Source organism: Miniopterus schreibersii, assembly GCF_964146895.1.
Source record: "Miniopterus schreibersii genome assembly, chromosome: 6".
Classification (NCBI taxonomy): Eukaryota; Metazoa; Chordata; class Mammalia; order Chiroptera; family Miniopteridae; genus Miniopterus; species Miniopterus schreibersii.
The window spans coordinates 75,039,228-75,060,453 of record NC_138107.1 but is presented as its reverse complement, the minus strand read 5'-3'; the positions used below and the strand labels follow the sequence as shown (position 1 = coordinate 75,060,453).

At 41.0% G+C, this 21,226-nt stretch overlaps 1 protein-coding gene across 2 annotated transcripts in view; it reads left to right on the top strand.

Annotated features, from left to right (window-relative positions):
* Positions 1–1,407: 1,407 nt before the first annotated feature.
* Positions 1,408–21,226, top strand: part of TXLNB (taxilin beta) — a 44,361-nt gene continuing 24,542 nt past the window's right edge. The window contains exons 1-5 of one of the 2 annotated variants that reach the window (XM_081141405.1): positions 1,408–1,557; positions 4,162–4,612; positions 6,578–6,649; positions 13,096–13,187; positions 19,725–19,895. In XM_081141405.1, the coding sequence (XP_080997531.1) occupies positions 4,174–4,612; positions 6,578–6,649; positions 13,096–13,187; positions 19,725–19,895 (774 nt within the window). In that variant the 5' untranslated portion in view covers positions 1,408–1,557; positions 4,162–4,173. The remainder of the gene's footprint in view (positions 1,558–4,161; positions 4,613–6,577; positions 6,650–13,095; positions 13,188–19,724; positions 19,896–21,226) is intronic. The other variant, XM_081141406.1, reaches the window with a different exon arrangement.

Sequence of the window (21,226 nt, the reverse complement as noted above, 5' to 3'; positions counted from 1 at the left end):
AGGTGGTAGGATATTTTACTTTCCCCTTGCTATGATAACAACTTACCACATATCTAGTGACTTAAAAACAACACAAATTTATTAGTTTATAGTTCTGGAGGTTAGAATGAGTGTGAAACTCCAAAATGAGTTTCACAGCTAATATCAGGTGTCAACAAAATTGCATTCTTTCTGGGGGATCTATAGAAAAATTTATTTCCTTGCCTTTCCATACTTCCAGAGACATCCCACATTCCTGGGTCATTCCCTCCCCCCCCCCCCATCACTCTGGCCTCTACTTCAGTCCTCAAATCTGCTTTTCTGACGCTGACCCTCCTACCTCCTTCTTTCATTTATAAGGACACTTGTAGTCGCCTTGGGCCCATCCAGACAATTATGGATAATCTCCTCATCTCAAAGTCCCTAATTTAATCACATCTCCAGAATCCCTTTTTAGCATGTAAAGGAAGTACTATATTCATAGGTTCCTGGGATTAGGGTGTGGAAGTTATTCGGGTGGGTGGCATTTCCTGCCTGCTACAGGGGGTGTCGCTAAATCCTGCCAGTCTCAAGAGCAGACACTGATGGAGGGATGCACTTTGGAAAGTGTGGGAACACACTCTCCAGAAGCAGAAAGTCCGGGGGAATGGATGTGGGGTTAAGAGAAGCGCTTTACAGTGAATGGGAAGGAGGTGGTTTTTTCAAAGGAATTGAGCAGGTTGAGGGATTCGAAAGGGTGGGAAAGACCTAGAAACGCTGCTTCCGAAGGCGGGGAAGCCTCCAACTAAGGAAGAAAAAGCAACTGCTTCCCCAAGGGCTTAGCTGAGATGTGAAGGCCGCGACCCGAGTAAGGCGTGGGATCCGGGGTCACTCTAATTACCGTGCACGTGAAGGAGACACTAAACCCACTGCCAAGACCGCATCTAAATTGTTATTTCATATTTTTTAAACAAACCAAACAATGACATCAGAATTAAAGTAGTTGTACCACCTCCTCTTTGTTAAGCCATTGTCTCCCCCTCCCCACCCCCGCATGAGTCCTATAAGAAACCTGATACTAATTAATGAGGCTCTCATAAGAAGAGAAAAATAGGAGATGAATCATAGACACGCTGGAAATAAACCAAGAAATCAGAAAAACCGATCCCTGCCCAGAAGAACAATGGTGAAAAACTGGGCGAGTAAAGGGGCTATATCCTGAGCGTTTCAAGTTTTTGAAAGATAAAACATAGAGTCTGATAAGATCTGCCAGCTGCTGCTCCTTTCTAAGACATTTGCCCAGGCGACAGCTACCCAAGCTTGGGTGTCTCTCTCTCTTGCTGTGTCACACGGTGTTCCTTTCCCTCCCCCTCCCTGCTCTCCTGCTGCCTCAGGCGGCAGGGCGGGGGGGGGAGGGGGGGGGGGCAGGGGGGGGCGGGGGGGGCAGGGGGGGGCGGGGGGGCGGGGGGGCATGGAGGGCATTTGGTGCCTCTCCCCTGCAAGAGCGCAGCTGCTGCCCACCTCCTGCTGTTGCTGTTCTAGCTTCTTGCTGCCTCTCTGCCTCTCCTTTACCCTTTCTGCTTAGCTCCTTGCCTTCTGGTAAGTATGACAAACACTCCCCCAAGCAGTGTGAGAAGATGTGGGGTGCGGTTTGTAGTGTTCAAAACTCGCAGCCTCGAGACTGCCAGTGAGATGTGGAAGGACTTTCCATTGCTTTACTTATAATTAAAATGTGTTGCTCAGGAAGGGATGTGTGTGATGATCTGCCGGGGCTGCTGGTACAAGTGAAAACTCCTCAGAGGAGGAAAAAGGCTGCGATAAAGTTTCTAGAGGCTAAAACTGAGAAATAATTTTTTTGCTGTAAAATTAATTAATCTAGAAAGAGACGATTTAAAAGTAACAGTTCTTTGACCTTGGTTTTTTCCCCTCCTGTTGATTTATCTTGAGGCTGCTTTTAGGAATTGAGTTGTCCTGTGGTTTACAATGACTAAGTTATTCCATTTTAAAGTCAATGTGGCACATGAGTTTAAAGGCTACCCATGGGATGGATACAAAAACATCAATGATGATGGCCTCTGATGAATGAAGAATAAAGCTAATGCAGACAAAACACTTGCATTTAGACTAACCACACTAAAACTCCTATGGAGAGTCCATTTGAAATGCACTGCTTTGAAGTTTGGTTTACTCTAGATTTTATTACATCCTAAAAAGCCTTCCTAACACTTTAAAACCCACATATGAGTTTAAGCCAGTAAATGTTTACTGTTTTCAACTTGTATTAAAAGCACTCTCTTCCCTTGATTTTCAAGGATAAAGTGCTAAATGCCATGGCTCCTTTTAGAAGAGCTTAAAATAGCTTCTGGCTGGACAGCAGGTGCTAAGTGTCTTTCTCTGCGTTTAGGCGAGGCATAGTTATATATAGATGAGTGTGCCCAACAAGTAGGGGCTGCGATAAAGAAACTTCAGCGATGAAGACAATGAAACTGTTTACTGTACCATTAGATAATAAAGTTGGTAGATTAGAATGGGTGAGTGGGGGTTGTGGGGCTGGGTGAAAAAAGTGAAGGGATTAAGCAAAAAAATCCCCAAAAAACCCCAACAGTATGGTAATTACCAGAGGGAAAGGGGGATGGGAGAGACAGAAGAGGGTATAGGGGGGATAAATGGTGATAGAAGACTTGACTTGGGATGCTGAACACACAATACAATATACAGATAGTATATTATAGAATAGTATGCCTGAAACCTATATAGTTTTATTAACCAATGTCACTCCAACAAGTTCAATAAAAAAGAAAAAATAGAATATAATGGGTGAGAGAAAAAAGTACTTCCTTCTAAGTTAATGAGTACTTGGGGAGGGCCATAGTGGGTGGCAATGTCTGTACATTGACTTTTCTGTTCTTGCTGGCATTCAAGCATTTGACATCTACTGCCCTGAGGAAGGGAGCAGGAAGCTGTGCAATGCATAGAACAGTATGTTTCTGTTTTTGCTTTCATGATACCATAGCATCAAAACCTGTGCATTACAAGGGCACTGTGATATTTTTATCCTGTTAATTAGCAGCAGCACCATTAAATATCACTTACAAATAAAATGCACCACAACTTAAAGGCATAAGCCAAATCTATTGCAAGCCTAGAAATGGTGACAGCCAGAAACCCTGGAATCCTTGACTCAGCTCATTCCTTGCCCTCTATTTCCAAAGAGCCCATATTATATCTGAATCATTTCTCTAGTTTTTTCCTCCCTGTTCATTAAACACTGATGTTTCTTAAAAAATATTACGTTATCCTAGAGTTTCTACTTATTTTTTTTAATTTTTTTATTGTTCAAAATGTTACAGATATCCCTTTTATATCCTAGAGTTTCTTGACTGAGAAGAGCAAGTTGTAATCTGTTCTTTTTTCTGAAACAAAGTTTTTATATTAGAACAAAAAAGTATTATAGAAATTCAAAGAATTATTATTATGAGCATCACCATATTTCCACGTGTTTGTTTATTAATTTATATGTGTTCTCATTTTCTGTCTTATTCCAAAAATGATGCTAGTTTGAACCTCAAAAAAAGTATTTTTATCATTGATGATTATATGTTGCTCACCTGGGCAAAGGAAAATATCAGAAAATCAAGGAAGTATGTTATGTATCCAGTATGATAATTCATTTATATCAATGTACTCATATTAATCAAATCTTCATTTATAGATTAGAGTTAAGAAACATTATTATGATGAAGGATTTTAGTAAGTTCAGTAGCTCTTGTATTAAATATTTTAACTTTGAAAAAATAACACCATTTAAAATGTAAATATTTTAAATGTATACATCCATGTACTTCCAATAATTATAAATCTACATAGAATTACTTAAGAGAATGGTAACACAAATTGGTTATTCTAAGCAAAATGACAAATTTGGCCACAAAAAACAACATCTTAGGTTACTCTATTAATGTCAAGGATAAGAGATACTACTGGAATTTAAAGACCAAAACCAAAAATATGCTAATAGTATGACCTGATTTGGAAAAATGGCTTCCTACTGTTCCTACTTGCCTAATCGCAATATTTATGTTTTGTGAAAGCATACTCATCCCACATTAGAAACTGTAATTAGTGGGTGCCCATTTGGGGATATCCTTACCATTTACCTGTAACTGGGTTAATTTCATAAAGCCTGACTGTGCTTGCCACTAGGTAACTCCCAGCATGGAGGCCAATCGCTCTGCACAGATCTCAGGAGAACCACAGTCAGCACCTCCAGGGGACAGTTCACCATTACCCAGTCAAAACGGCCTGGAGAAGCAAGACGGTCAGGGCTTCTCGGCCCCACTCCAAGCACCATTGAAGGAGGCGGACATGAAGCCTGAAACAGGGGCTCATGACATCTCTGAAGAGTTGAATAGACAACTGGAAGACATCATTAACACGTATGGGTCTGCTGCCTGCACAGCAGGGAAAGAGACCTCCACTGAGGCCAACGAACAGCCTGAGAGCACAGAACCAGCCGACAACGAGGACAGGGACTGTGAGGAAGCCCCTGAAGAGACCGAGAGAGAACCCGTGGCTTCTGGAGAACCACCCACAGCCAAAGAGCCTGTCAGCAATAAAGAGCAAAAATTGGAAAAGAAAATCCTGAAAGGATTAGGCAAGTAATTACGTTCCATATTATGATTTTTCTGAATTATTTCAAAAAAGGGCATTTGCTCCAACCTTTACTAAAAGACACACTGCATATTTGGATTACTACAGTAGCTACCTCAGGGTCTCCCTCCATCTTTCCTTGCCGTACTTGTCCGTACTTTCCCTCAATAGAGCGAAAGTGAACTTCCAACATGTTACCCACCTCCCCTCTGTCCTCAATGGCTTCTCATCGTTCTTGGAACAAAGATCAGAATTCTTAACATTGTCTTTCAAGCCCTAATGGTCTAACCCAAACCATTCTTTCTGGCTTTATCTCACATCACTCTACCCCATAACATCCCCTTCCTGAACACTCTGCCCCCACCACCACCACCGCCACTGCTGCCTAATAACTAGTCATTCTGATCTTCTCTTTCAGTTCGTTAAACCTGCCATAGGGCCTGCATACATCCTATTTTCTCTACCTACAAATCTCTCCCCATTCCCCAGTTCAGCCATTGGGACACTAACCTCATCATTTGGCTCACAACTCAAATGGCATTTTCTTAGCCCAACTACAGACGAAGTCTTACAGTTTTCTGTTTCTGTTATACTACGTATCTTTCTTTCCTTCCTAGCATATATCATCATTTAAGAATACACATTTATTTTGTGATTATTTAATTAATGGGTATCTGCTCCAGTAGCTCTTTTTTCAAGGGCAGGGACTGTATATATATCTGGACATCATCAGAGGCCTAGTGTCGAGGACAATGGATGGCACATGCTAGGTGGTCAATAAATATTTGTTGTAAGGATGAATAAAAAGGAAATTATTTAAAGCAAAGCTATGAAATTTGGATTTAAACAAAATAAAAATGTCAGGATTGTTTTGTACATATAAAATGATTGTCAGATCACTTAGTAGTATGTCCTATTACTATTATAAAATATTTTCTATTTAACAAAGCTCTTCAGAAATGCGTCCGTTTCAGAATGTCAATTGCAGAAAATATTCGTACTCTCATTACTTCATTGGTTCAGCAAATACTTATTAATGTCTAATCCTTATGAGGCATTGTGCTAAGCGCACAAAGATAAATAAGTTGTCGTGGCCTTTCAGTCAAGGAGCTCTAGGTATGAAGAGAAAAAACAAACATGCACACCGATTATTACATAGGGTAAGTGCCAGAACAGGCCTGGCTAAATTGTTAGGAGAGCCATGGGGGACTGGGAACACCAAAAAGAGCTGTGAGAGAAGGGCGCGAGAATTAAAGTTTTAGCTAGGAATGAAAGTATGTTACTTTGCCAATGAATGTCCTGCTGCCTGTCTTCTTTGGTGAATTTTACTGAAACATTCACTACAAATGCCACCTCCTATGTAATACATTCCCTGACATGCCCAGGTAGAGTTAGCGTCACCTTCCTCAGTTCTTTATTAAATTTTCTGCAGCAATGGTTCGTTTATAGAGCTGCCTCCCAAGCTGGATGGGGAACCTATCAAGAGCAGTGATCACATCTTACTCATTTCTGGAAGACCACGTGGCAGAGTGAAAGATTACATGTGTTGGAGTCAGAACTGGGTTCAGACTCCAGTAACAGGTTTTTTGTGAACCCAAAAGTATGTCTGTGCTGGCAGAGGACACCACTAGGATGCTTAAAACCCATTGCCGGCAATGCTTTCAAAAAAGGCTAAAAGACACATTCAAATAGCATACTTGACCCACCCAGCAAAAGATTAACCCAGATAATACCAAGTTCCATCGTGCAAGATTCCAATCACTCTAGTGTTTAGAACTTTGAGAAGAAGAAATTGCTCTGTGTTACAGAGCTATTTTTCCTTCTCTATCCAAGGCATCTCAGAAAAGTCCCTTTGCATTAGTCATTGTTAAGCTTTCCGTAAGACAATACAAAGTCACACACAGAGGCCAATGACTTCAAGTGTCTAACCAGGAAATTCCTTTATCACTCCAAAACTATCTTTACATAGGAATTTCTATGTGTTGTGCTGAAGAGATGGATATGAAGAAAGTAGGAGTAAAGCTAAAGAAGGCCAATTTTGGTTTGTATTCTGTTCATAAATTATTTCAAAATCTGTATTAACCTCATAATTGCCAGATAATTTTTTTAAATTAGAGAAAAAAATTCCACAATTCTAATTCTGCCACATCCACAAGTTACCAAATTTCAATTGAATGTGTTTGATTAGAACCAATGCTTATGAATCATAGCGCCCAGCTGGGTCCTCTCTAATTATATGCATCTAAACTGCTGACCCTTCCATGCCATTCCTCTGAACACCATCAGCATATTCTTCCAATCCCTGTACTATTTCAGCTACAATATGAGTTAAAACAACATTTTTAGGCTAATCTAAATATGTAGTAACCACCATTTTAAGTATTATTTCTGTTGTCCACAAGTGATTTTAATAGGCTTCTTGGCCGTTTATCAATTAAATGGCACTGCACTATCATCTAAACCAATGGTTTTCCAACTTAACTATGCACTAGAATCAAATACAGAATTTGTCAAAAATGCTGCTCCTTAGCACAGAGATTCAGAATTGGTAGGTCTGGATTAGGGCCAAGGAACCCTGAGTAATTTTGACACAAACAAATTGTGGAAGCAATGGTCCTGATGCTTCCTCCATCCTTTGGAGAAAATCTAAAGTGCCAGCTGTGGTCCTCTTTGAAAATCCATCTGGACCTTTTGTAGAATTTTATTAAGTCATTCTACCCATGCCTGAAGATATACCCTTAGACTTCACTTCCGTATTTGATCAAAGATGAGTTCTTAATTATTGCATGTTTATCAGATAATATTTGCTTTATTGGTATTTTTAAGATGTTGAAATGTTCTGAGTCTCTAATTCAAAACTTTCCAACTTTGGGATATTGGCGATTTCAGACCAAGTTAAAATTTTCCTCCTGCCAGAATTCTCTGACCTTTAATATATACAACAATGAAAATCTCCAACAGTGATGAGCATAGTTTACAAAATTTCCTAAAGTTATTGGACCACAATACCCTTCCTTCACAGAACACCTCTGAACATTTGGAAAATGCTTCCACAACCCGAGCACTCAGGACTTATTTTTCCTTTAGAGGCTGCGTATCCTCCCACAGTCCACACACTATACACCAGAGCAGTTGGGGGAACATTGTAAAATCTCTTTAGTTAGTAGAGTTACTTTTTCCTTGGCATTGAACTGAAAGAAGCAAATATAGATTCCCCATTAGAGAGCACCATGACATGTCCTGTTAACATCTAAAGTATTCCCCTTGCTTCCCCCACACCATCCTCCAGGCTCACAAGTGTCTTATTAATCATTTCTCTGTTAACATTATGTGGGCTGCACAAACACCACAAAGTCAATGAGAAAATATAATATACCTTCTGATCTTTAGGTTGATAACCGCTTGAGTAAGAAATCAGTTTGAAGCATAAGTCCAAGAGAGAAACAGAGCTGATCCACAGGTCCATTCTGAGCTCAGACTCCATCTAGTCAACACACTGATTTTATAGACAGGGAAACTGAAGCCTAGAGAGTTTTAAAGACTGAAGAAAAAAAAAGGTTATTCAACTAATTGATGTGATTGTGAGATCACTCAAAATGAAAGCACGGGGAAGACCAGAGGTCATTAATATTGCAGAACCAGATATACATAAAAAATAAAAATAATTGGTACGGTGGTTGAGGAACATTTACTTAGCTTATTTAATGTTTCATCTTTCTAGTTCCAGGTGTGTTTCAGTTCTACCTTCTGTAGGACACCTTGTCTAGGACATTGGTATCTGAGATGTCTTCAGCCATTTACTTACTTTGCCTTAGACTGGGTCACTTTCCCAGAAGGTCTGTTTCAAACATTTTAGCTTGATTTTTAGTTCCACTGTGAGAGGGAAATAAATTGCTGCTTTGAAGCAAATGCTAAATTTTCTGGAAGAGATGGTAGGAAACCAGATGAATTCACAGGGAGGAAGAATCAGCAGAGACTGAAAGGTGCACAGTAGATGCATGGGGAAGCTAAGACTTGGGCCAGATCCTGAAAGGAGGGGAGGGTTTAAGAAGTCGGTGGAAGGGAAGAGAAAAAGACTTCTTGAACAAAATAATTAGTACTCCCTTCTAAGCCAAGTTGAGAAAGGATGTATGCATTTCTCACTTCTCTAATACATTTCTTTTTTATTATAAGGTTGGCTTTATTTTATTTTCCATGGAATAATCTCCTCATTATTAGACTTAGAGGGGTTTTTTTCTTTTTAAGAAGTTTTTCTTTATAGTTATAGCCAAGAAATTGTTAGTAGTTTAAACACATCATCAACAGAACTAATAAGAAGTCCAGGTCCACTCTCCAATTGAGTGAGAAGCCAAAGTTCCAATGATATATAATAAGGTCACTAAAATACAGCTGAATGGAAAACAATATGACTAGAAAATACAGGGAAGATAGTATTTTCAACACTGATGTAATTAATAAAATCAAGTAAAACAAACAAAAACCATGACTAGGAGAGGTGACAGTGAGGGGTAAGAGAATCAATATAAATTTTGAAAGTGGACCAAAACGTTTGAGATAACAAATACGCCAGCCAAACAATGTTATTTTTTGTTGTTCTTATCTAAATTGTGCTAAAAATAGTGAAAGCTATTTCAGTCATGGGATCATCAAATCTTAGAGGCTGCACTCAGGATCCATTTAGTCAACCCACTAATTTTATAGGCAGGGAAATGAGGCCCAGAGAGGTTAGGAGTCTGTAAAAAAGGTCACTCAACTAGTTGATTAACTATACAGTCAGTTCTAGAACCCAGGTCCCCCAACCTGAGGCCAGGGTGAATTTTACTATACTACCCTTCCTGTCTATATCCATCCGTACATATTTCCCTTAAAAGATATCTATAGGTGCTCAGGAATTATTTGTATTACACTCATTACCTTTAAATTATGTGAGAGGGAAAACAAGGTTAACACTGAAATGTGATTCTGGGTCTAACATTTGAAAAGAATATTCACAGTCTTTTCCTGCTTTAAGCTCCATCCACCACTCTAGGAAATCGGGAAGGAAGAAGGGACATCTGTATTCAAAACCAAATTTTAGCCCCAAAGTTGTAAAAGATAATTTTGCAAGAGAAAAAGCAGTTTCGTACACTCATTAAATCTACATAATTTGTCACCAACCTTTGCATAAATAGTTACCACTGTGCTAAAAGTTTAAGAAAAATCCTAGTTACATTGTTTTCCATTCAGCTGTATTTTAGTGACCTAGAACTAACTTCATTATCTTAATTTAAGGTTTCTAGTTTCTTTGACGTAGAAGTAATTCTTCTATATTCCAGCAGTCCCACTGTCTACAGCGGTGCCAGTGGCCACAGCCATATGCGACATGGTTGTTCTCGGGCACGGGTGGTTCTACTCCCGTGTAGACTTATAACCAAACTGAGCATTCGGCAGAGTGGTGGCCATGTACCACCATATACCTTGTCCAGCCCTAATGAGGACTTCAGGTCAGGCCCTTGCTTTCTTTAGGACGAATGTCACAATCACGTGGCTTTAGAATGACAAACACATTGGGGAGAAGGCAGATCACCCCCTCCTAATAAATGTCCCTGAGTAATGTAGTTTTTCCCCTTGTGCCTAACACTGTCACCAAATGACCCCATTTTCGTGGCACTGTAATTACAGCCTTTCTCAGAGGATGAGCCAATCTCTTGTCTCTCCCTCTCCTCTGTGATAATCCCACACACCCCTCCAGTCCAGCAGAATCAATGGAAGTTTGCAAACAAAGTGTTCTGATGTCACAAATTTATGAATTCTGTACGTGCCCGGTTCTGAATTCTTGGAATTTTTGTCGAAGGGAGAAATCACTTTTGAAGGGTAGATTGATGCTCCTGAATGTTAGTTAATCTTCTATACAAAATAACAGCGTATGAGAAGAGACCTCAGTGAGTGTGATTATCAAAGAAAACAAAACACCTTCTTCTGCCTTAGCCAGTTTGGCTCAGTGGTTCGAGTGTCGGCCTGTGGACGGAAGGGTCCCGGCCTTGATTCCGGCCAAGGGCACGTACCTCGGTGGCAGGCTGGTCCCTGGCCTTCGTCAGGCTGCATGTGGGAAGCAACCAACTGCTGTGTGTCTCTCACATGGATGTTTCTCTCTCTCTCCCTTCCACTCTCTCTGAAAAGCAATGGAAAAAATATCCTCAGGGGAGGATTAAAAAATAAAATCATCTTCTCACAGTTAAAGAAAACAAAAAGGAGAAAAGATACTTGGGGGGGGGGGCAGGGGGGGCACAGGGAAGAGCCATTGGACTCACTTAAGTGTTTCTGTCTCCCCCAAAGGAGACATGTAATGGTTTTACATGTTGGTACTCATACTGCGAGGTGTCCCAACATACACTAAATGTCACTAGTGGGTGACAGTAAGACCTATCGTTCCTCTAATCAGTCACACAGTTCTCTTCAAGATAGCATTCATGTGATTGGCATGACACTCGTGTGCACTGGCTGGCTTCGTTTTGTTCCATTATTGCTGACATTTCCTGAGCACTCCTCACGGACCAAACACTGTGCTGGATCCTGGGCCTGATCTGATCAACAGTACAGTGTCTTGCTTTCACAGATGACACTAACTCAGGTCAGCAGTCTCCATGTGGGCTCCTTCCACAGGCTGAAGATAAGAGTGAAGGGCTGGCCTGACCTGTACCCTACAAATTCATCCCTGCTGCTAGGGCCGGGGCGGGGGCAGCAGTGATTATCAGTTTAAAGGCAGCGTGCTCTGCCAGGCCATAATTGGAGAGCTGATGGGGCAACTCTCACACCCACCTTCTCCCCTGTCTTAGGCCACGTCTCTAATCTGAACTGACGCACTGGGCAAAGATAGAGGAAACCAGCTGTTAGGGATGAGATCATTTAAAAAAAAAAAAAAGTTTCCTTTTATTTCTCTCGGTTTCCCTGGCATCAAAATTCCACATGGGAGTAAAGTGATTTAGAGCAAGTGGACAAACTTTGGATTCAAGCCTTGGCTCTGCCAGGATTAATCATGTAACTTTGGACTCTCTGGGCCTTAGATGCTTATCTATAAAGTTAACTAGTTGTCTGCATACTCTCTGAAGTCCTTTCTAGACCTAAAGTGCTTTGGTGCCATTCAAGTTAGCAGATTTAGCAAATCTGCTAATAAAAACAAAGGGTGCCCAGGAAGATTTTAATTTTAGATGAACAATACATAAGCTTTTTAGAACAACTATGCCTCATGTCCTGTATTTCCTCTGGCGACCCTATTCCATGATTTCTCTGCCAACCCGGGATGAAAGCAAACATTCCAGCAGACAGGAAATACCTGTTCTTGAGGGAAAGGTTGTCAACGCTGTGAATAGTCTTACGTAGATTTATATCAGGAAACATGGGCTCTACTGTGTGGCTTGACCTCCCCACTCTGATTAGGCAGAGTGATGGTTACTCTGTTCCACCCTGATCGCACTTTTGAAAGTACATACTCAGTGGTACAGGTAGATCTAGGGTCCCTCTCCTCCCAATGACTACTTAAAGACAAGATTTCTGGGTACCACAAAAAGGCAAAGTGGGCAGTTTGAGCTGAAGAAGACAAAGGGAAGAACAACGGGAGAAAAAAAGAAAGAATCCAAGGCTTACCATCAAATAATCACTAACAGATGAGTTTTTAAATGAAGCATAAACTCCAGCTGGGAGCAGAAAATGAAACTGCCCACAGAGATGAAGGCCTGGGAGGGAGAAGGGAGGTCCCAGGAAGGCTAAGCCTATAACCAGAGAGACACACAAAGGCCTGGAAAAGACCCTGCATGTCATGGGTCCATTTTCTCTAACTGATTTTATTCCCTGCTTGGCAGGAAATATGATCAGTTATTACCACCAAAACTCATGGAATGGGCTCATGCACAGAAACAGAACTGGATTCCCCCAAAAGAGAGGAAATAGGTACTAAAAGAGCAGCAACACACACACACACACACACACACACACACGTTTCTCTACTTTGAGCTGGAATTGTAGAAACTCCATGTATCAATGATGGCTGTTTCACAGTAGTTAGAAATTGTGATGGACTGTTTTGTTTCTTTTAAAAAATTAATTAATGAGGGAAAATGGGTGATTTATTCTTTCATAAAGTCAGTGATTTTATTCTTCTGAATATTTTCAAAATATTTAAAATTCATTTGAACATTTAGATTATGGGGGGAAAGTAACGAGAATGGACTTTTGGGGACTACTGTTACATTGAGAATCTACCATGAGCTGATACTGTACCACATACTTTCACCAACTTCTCAACTAATCCTCACTTACTCTGTAGGGCAGGTGTCACCCCTTCTTATAGGACAAGAAAATTATACCTGCAGCTGAGATAGGTTAAATGGCTTGGTCAGGGGAGGGTAGTAACTAGCGAATGTACAATTTGAGATTCTAACCCATATCATCTAACTTCAAGCTCAACACTTACTTTTAAAAATGTCTTTATGGTTTTTGTTTTCTTTTAAGGCAAAGAAGCCAACCTGCTAATGCAAAATCTGAACAGGTTGCAAACACCTGAAGAAAAGCTTGATTTTTTATTCAAGAAGTATGCTGAACTGGTAAGATCTTTGACTAACTCTTTCTGTCAGAAAGATTCAGGCTCCTGTTAGGGCTGAGAGAAGGAGGCTGCTGGTTTTTTGGGTACATCTTTACAAACCATGACTGGTTAGCTCAGACAAGCCAAAGCTAGGATTCATAAAAGCAGAATATTTTTAAAGAAAAAAGAAACAGGAAAACTGAGAAATAACAGCAGAAGGGGAAAGAGAATAGCGTTGGAGTATGTGTGTAACTTGGGGGATAGAAGAGAGACTTACAGATAATTGGAAATTCTTGATATTTAAAGTTCTTTTGGGCTTTGCAATAAAACAGAAATATACTCAACGTAAAGGCAAATTTTCATTCCACTGTGTGCCCAGGTTTTTGGGCGGGTTCCCCTCAGGGAGGCAGAGGGTTGAGTTAATCTCACCCCCTCGGTTTGTGACACATTCTCACTTGGTCTCCATGACTTTTAGTTAGGTAGTTAGGTAGTTAAGCTAGTTAGTTAGGTATTCATTCATTGATTCTCTCTGCTCTACCTTCTCCTACCCTCCCCCACATGGCCAAGTGTCTGATGTGGACTATAATGTGCCCAGTTCTAGGTCCCCCCACTCAGCCTCCCTCTCAGTGGGTCAGGGCTGCTGGGAGGAGGGGAAGCCGTCAGACAAGCCACGGGGTGCGCTGTTTCCTCACCAGTACTCCTACAATGGGCAAGGTGGGGAAAAGGGGGCGTTCCGTGAACCCAGCAAAGCTGGTTTCAGTGAAGCCTCGCAATCACCTGCAGAAGAGTGTGACATCAGAGGTCTGTGTCCTACCCCGCAGCGTGCGAGGCCCACAGCCGAGAGGCGGCACCCTCTCGAGTAAAGCAAGGCAATGTGCTTCTCCCTCATTTCTGCTTCTATTCTTTAAAAAAACTATTTAAGTTGCTTATTTCTTTTAGAGAAGTGGTGGCAGAATGAAACTATGTCCAGACACACACACAGCAGAACAATCCCTCCAGGCAGCAGGCTGCCCTGCTCCCGCGGGCAGGTTCTCCAGGCGGCCTAAGCTGCTGCGAGGCAGGGCCTCTGAAGCCCGGGGCTGACTTCTCTCTTCTTAATTATGACTTTTGGTTTGGGGTTTTAAAAAGAGGGCCTCCAGAAATGAATACGCTCCAGGCCCACAAACCCTCAGGCCCCTGGCTACATCTCATCATGGCTGATGGGGTGGAATTTAAGAAGTGGGCTGCTCTCCTCCTTTTCACTCTCACTTCAGTCCTGTCACCCCTGTGTGTTGGGTCCTTTCTTTCATTGATCTTCGCACCCTGTCTCTGCAGTAGACCCACAAAAATTCAGAAATCCTGAGTGACTGGCTGACTGCCTAACTCTGCCAACAATACTTTCTCATTATTTCTTCATTATATAACCCACATCATTATGATATAAGAAAAATGCTGAGCCCTGGCCAGCTTGCTCAGTGGTTAGAGCACTGGCCTGCGGACTGAAGAGTCCTGGGTTCCATTCTGGCCAAGGGCATGTACCTCAGCCGCAGGCTCGGTCCCGGGCCCCAGTCGGGGCGCATGCGGGAGGCAACCACTTGATGTCTCTCTCACATCGATGCTTCTCTCCTCCCCCACTTCAACTCTCTCTAAAAAGCAATGGAAAAAATATCCTCAGGGGAGGACTAAAAATAAAGGAAAAAAGAAAAAGAAAGAAAAATGCTGAATACACAATTCAACTAAAAATATCTTTAATCCCATAATCAAAAACACAACCTTTGATTTATCCACCTTTCTATCCAGTTATGCTCTCTATGCAGAGATACCTTTCATTATAATTACCATCATGGGGTACACATAGTTACACAGTTGACCCTAGAACAACACGGGGGTTAGGGCGCCGACCCTCTGCACAGTTAAAAATATGAGTATAACTTTTGACTCCCCAAAAACTTAATTGATAATACTGCTGACCAGAAGCCTTACCAATACCAAACAATTAGCACGCATTTTGTTATGTTATATACATTATATACTGTATTCTTATAGCAATATAAGCTAGAGAAAAGACAATGTTATTAAAAAAAATCATAAGGGCAAGAAAAATACAATTCCCTGGCCTGGTAGCTCAGTTGGTTAGAGCATCATCCAGCTACACCAAGGTTGCAGGTTCAATCCCCAGTCAGGGCACATATAAGAAGCAACCAATGAATGCAAAAATAAGAACAAATGGATGTTTCTCTCTCAAATCAATAAAAAATACATTTACAGTGCTATACATATTTATTGAAAAAAATCCAGTACTGCATTAGTGGACCCACGCAATTCAAACCTGTGTTGTTCAAGGGTCAAGTGTGATTTGGAATCTGGTATTTTGGCTCATATGAAAAATATAAACTATAGTTTATAGCCTTCAAATTAAACTTTGTAAAAGCATTGTCATTTCCACTAAGTGGTATATCTACTGGTTCCTTAATTTGGAGGCACTTAAAAGTCCTCCCACTATTTGCTGCAGTGAACATCATCCTGCATTTGATGGTTCCTGCTCTCTCTTTTTTTATGATACTAGGAAAAAGTTCCAGAATTGGGATTACTAAGTCAAACAATATGAATGCCTTTTGTTTTTGTGTGTTTATGACCATATTTATTGCTTTCCAAAAGAATGGCAGAAATTTATAAATCAAGTATCAGGGTATAAATTTTATTGCAACTTATTTAATAGCTGGTAATCATCTATGAATAATTTTTAATCAGCTGGTAACCATCTATGAATAATTTCAATGCCATAAAATAAGGTGTCAAAAATAATATTTTTCCAAAAAATATGGCTCCCATTCTCATCTGCCCAGCCTGCTCTTCTCAGTATGCCCCGCATTGCTTCCCCTTTGCCCCTTCAGTGTGCCCATTCATACCAAGGCCATTCCCGTTTAGTTTCTAGCACCACACTCCACCCCTGGCTGGACGGGGTGGCACTCTAGGCTCACGCAGGAAGCCAGTCATGCTAGTGCAGCCCCACAGTGGGACACTGGCGAAGGGCCACTTCTCCACTCTGTCCAAGATTTTCTTCATAAGCCGGGGCTGCTCACCCTGGTCTCAGGGAACTCCCGGCACCTACTCACCACCCAGCCAAGCAGTCATCCTCACAGAGGTCATTTTTCCAGGGACCCTCCTCAAATGAAGCCTTACTTCCTATACTGTGGTGTTTGTATCATGTCTGATAAACTTTAAAACCCCAAAGATCAGTCTAGAAAAAATAAATAAAAGAAAATTGACCCCCCCCCCAAACCATTACATTTCCTTTTCAGAAAGAAAAAATTATGAGAAATTTTAATCTTTTACTTGGAGACTAAAACCTATTTCCCTGCTCACTGATCTGAATATTAATATAGAAAGTGTTTGAAATGTAAGTGTTAGCATGGAATAAATCATCAAATTCAAAGCTGTGCATGGAACTGCCACTCCAGCTCGCACACCCCTACAGATAGAACTGTGTACTATTACCTACTGTGGTATTCATTAATAAATAAGGATAAGCTCTTTAATAAATAAGAACACCTCGTGACCTAATTAAGAAATGAACTAGGAAAAATGATTTTTGCAAATTTTCTCAATTTTAATGTAGTTATAACAACATTGCCAGTACTATTCTGATTTAGTTCTTTGCACTAATTTTACTTTTTAAATTTAATAACACAAAAGAGAACAAGAGAACTTGCAGATAAAATCCTACATGCCTATTATAATTGTGCAGAACTGGGTCTAAGTGCATTAAAATCACAAGGTTAGCATCTGACTGCAGATGACTCAGCTGCAATATGCTTGTTTTCATTTATCAAGAAGCTTCATATGCATGCACACAAGTCTGAAGTAATTATACAAACTATGCCACACTGTAAAATAAAAAATTATCAGAGAGTTAAGGGCTATTATCTAGAGCAAAGCAAGACAGGCCCAGCTAGATTTCAGATATGTATGATCCTGAGTAAACTACGACATGAAATTGTTGATGAGCAAGCACAGATTATCTCTTCCAACTTATGAAGCACATGTACCTTATCCTCCTGACGCCCAGATAAATCACATAGGGAAGCGTTCCCCCAAAAGGGCAGTTTTACCCACCATGGGACAATAGGCAATATCTGTCTGGAGATATTTTGGATGTCACAATTGGGGGGGGGGGGGGAGGTGCTACCAGCATCTAGCATGGAGGGGTCAGGAATGCTGCTAAATAGCCCTCAATGCACAGGACAGCCCACACAACAAAAAATTATCTGGCCCAAATGTCAATAGTGCTAAGGCTGAGAACCCCTGACATGTGCTTTAATCTTCAAAAGGTAAAGTCTAAACCGTAAAGGCAATAACAAAAATAACATATAAATTTCAAGAAAGGACAACAGGTCATTTCAAGTCTAAACATAAATATGAGGAATTTCACCCCTATCTAATAAACATGTACAAAATGAAAGGACCTCACACATCCTATGAACAGGAGGTGGGCATGAAAAATATATAATATCATTGATTTTCCAATTGAATATCAAGAAGGACATCAATTTTAATCAATATTTATAGTAATATGGGCCTTGTTTTTCCTGCTACTAATTCTCACTAATAATTAAAAATTGCCTGTAAGTATGAAGATAGAATATCATGTATGAATATCCCCAGCTTACTGTGGCAAGAGTTTGTCATGAACATTTCAGTGTGGCAGGAGTAAAATAATTTGTGAACTGAAGAAAGTGTGACAGTCCTGTTCATCTAGCTCAGAGAGAATAAATGCTTCTTCAAGATACAGTAACTGAGACATATCAGGACTCCTGTCGTGTGCGTATCCATTTGCCTCAGGCTCTGTGAGGCACCAGGGACACCTAGGCGCTGAAGCACAGAGGGGCTTCCCAGGACCTTTCCCCTTCATTAGCCAACAGGGACATTATTATGACAAGTACATACCTGGCTTAACCACCATTCAGGTGATGAGACTGAGTCCAGCAGAGGACATGGCTCTGGACAGAGGACTGCACTTGCGTGTGGTCACACTGACTGTCAGTCTGAGATCCACGCTCTGAGAGGATGCTAATCTCTGGTGGCTTCTGAAGGTTGATCCCCAAAGGGCCCCAACCCAATGAGAATTCCATAAAAATGTTGCCAAATTTGCCCTGGCCGGGTGGGTCAGTCAGTTGGAGTGTCATCCTGTGCACCAAAATGTTGCTGGTTCGATCCCCCGTCGGGGCACGTAGGGGAGGCAACCTATTGATGATTCTCTCTCTCTTTCTCCCTTCCTCTCTCTCTAAAATCAATAAAAAATCTATCTGTGGGTGAGGATTTAAAAAAATGTTGCCAAATTTAGAAAATAAAAATACAGAATACCCAGTAGCTTTTCATTTCAGGTAAACAAACAACAAATTTATTTAGTAAAAGTACGTCCATGCAATACTTTGGATACACCTTTACTAAAAAAGTATTCCTTATTTATTTGAATTTTAAATTTAACTGGTCCTACGTTCTATCTGGCAACCCTACGCCAGAACTTGAGCGTCCTGAGATGGAAAGTCCAGGGGTATATTGGTTCCATTTTCCCCGCCATCCCTGATCTTAGTTACGGCTGCAGGAGGAGGGTGAGAAGAGGCCCCACCTGTGCTCAGCAGAAACGACTGTCATGACTTATTCGGCGTAAGCGCTAAGGGAGTGCGGGAGGGCAGAGAGCAGGGCACGGCGCACATACTCGTCACTGATGCTGTGAAGTTGTGCAGTGGCTACTTGTGAAACTTTGGTGACAGTTCGTCAATGCTTAGTCCAGGGGTACTTTCTCTTCTCCCCCTTTCTCACAGCCCACAGATTTCATCTTCCATTTTTTCCCTTTCCTACTTTTTTTTTTTATTATTATTATTATTTTTAGTATATCTTTATTGATTTCAGAGAGAGGAAAGGAGAGGGAGAGATAGAAACATCAATGATGAGAGAGTCATTGATCGGCTGCCTCCTGCAGGCCCCCACTGGGGATCGAGCCTGCAACCCAGGCACGTGCCCTGACCGGGAATCGAACCCCGAGCGCCTGGATCCTAGGTCGACGCTCAACTGCTGAGCCACACCCGGCAGGGCCTTTTCCTACTTTTTAAAATAGTTGCTATACGCTTATTTTGATAAAGAATGTTGAAAACTAAAGGTAAACCAAGCAGACACACTGTTGACCACTGCCCCAGTGCAAGGCATTAATTATTAAGACTTCTGGCAGTTTAGATTCTGAGACATGCTTTTCTAACATTGACTGGAATCATTAGAGAGACACAAGAAAGGAAAGCTATTTCTAGACCATGAAAAAGAAGATAAAAGTAAAAAGAGATCAATAATAATAGTGATGATAAGGAGAAACCTATAAACGTTATACCATGAAAACCATACCTGCAAGTACTGCAAAGGTAACATTGGTGAGATCCATTGATTCCAGAGGGACAGTGATAATAGCAAAGAAAATATTTCCAAACAGCCACAGAGTGATCTTTAGGCATTTCTGCTTTTGCTCGTTTTTTATCAACTAAAAAGAGATTCTTGCCATTTTCTTTCACATTCGCATGCCCCTGTCTAGCTGGATGAACATCGCACTGAGCAAAAGACATTAAAGCTCCTACAAAAGAAACAGGTGCAAATCCAAAAAGAAAAAGACCAGTTACAAAGTGAACACAGCAGAGCTATCCTCGCTCGAAGCAAACTGGAGAGTCTGTGTCGGGAGCTGCAGAGACACAACAAGACACTGAAGGTATGTGTCACCAGGGCCCCGCGTAACACACCCTCTTGCATGCCTCAAAGACACAGGCCTCTGCTACTCATGGAAAAAGCATGAGGCTCAGAATCAGGGAGACTTGGGTTCAAATACTAGCCCTGCCACTTGCTCCCTTGTGACCTTCAATACATTATTTTACCTCCCCAAGCCTGTTTCCTCTTCCATAAAATGGGAGTTGTCGCAACTTCACCGTGTGGTTGGGGAAAAATTAAATGAGGGTACATATGTGCAGTGCCCACAAGGTACCTGACACAGAACAGGCCCATAGTAAAATGCGTGCCTTCGTTCTACTCTTTAAAATATAAACTTGTAAAAATGCAACATTTTGATATGATAATGAAATCTGCATGACATGAATTAGATTGACACAAAGCTAATTGACATGGTAAAGCAAAATTGAAAGCCATTTAAAAACACTGAAGCTCTTCAGACTTAATTATTCAATCTAAAAATAATAGACTGACCACTTCATCCAGTCTGCATGGGTTTCATTCATTACAGCGTAAGCCTTTAGCAGTGTGGTCATTTTGATTACACACAGACACTAGCTCCATTCAATGAAGCAAGATGCAGGGCTCTCCAAGATAATGCTGTATGCATCCACAACCCCCTTTCCAGCTGAAGATCCTAAAGCTTTTGACAAACAAGAATTAGACGCCAATATTCCTGGGAGTTATTATTACATATGTTTAAAAAGCAATACTTAAAGAAACAGAGAACTTAAGATCATTGCCGAGTTTGTACCATGAAGTTAGGGGGATGGAAAAACAGAAGGGGATAATGTCTCCTCGTATTCAAAAATGGTACTTTCATATCTGGGAAATGGGAGACCAGTGTCATGAACTCTAATTCTCAGATCATAAGTTGTAGGAGATGGGCTTCTGGCATCTCTTCAATCACTGCTCTCAGGACAATCAAAACTGAGATTAGATGGGAGCCTGGGAAGGGGAGCATCCTCTTCAAGTCAAGATATGTGTTCAAGTAATAGAGCTCTGTGTTTTCATAAATCTCCTGGCTTTGGGTAGTGCTCTACAGTAAGGTGATAAATCTAATATAGTGGGAAGACTTATCAACAAAGAGATGTAAAGAGTGAAATCATGTGCATGGCCTGTTTGGGTGGCATCCAAAGACAGAATGATGGAAGTGGCAGGGGACCCTGTGGGAACACCCACACACCCTCAATAATGGCCTCCAGTTATGGACAATGAAATTTAGCATCATTATTATGCCAGGACTTGTGCTAAATGCTATACATATGTTATCTTCTTTAATCTTCACAGCAAACTTTTGAAGGTTAACATCTCCAT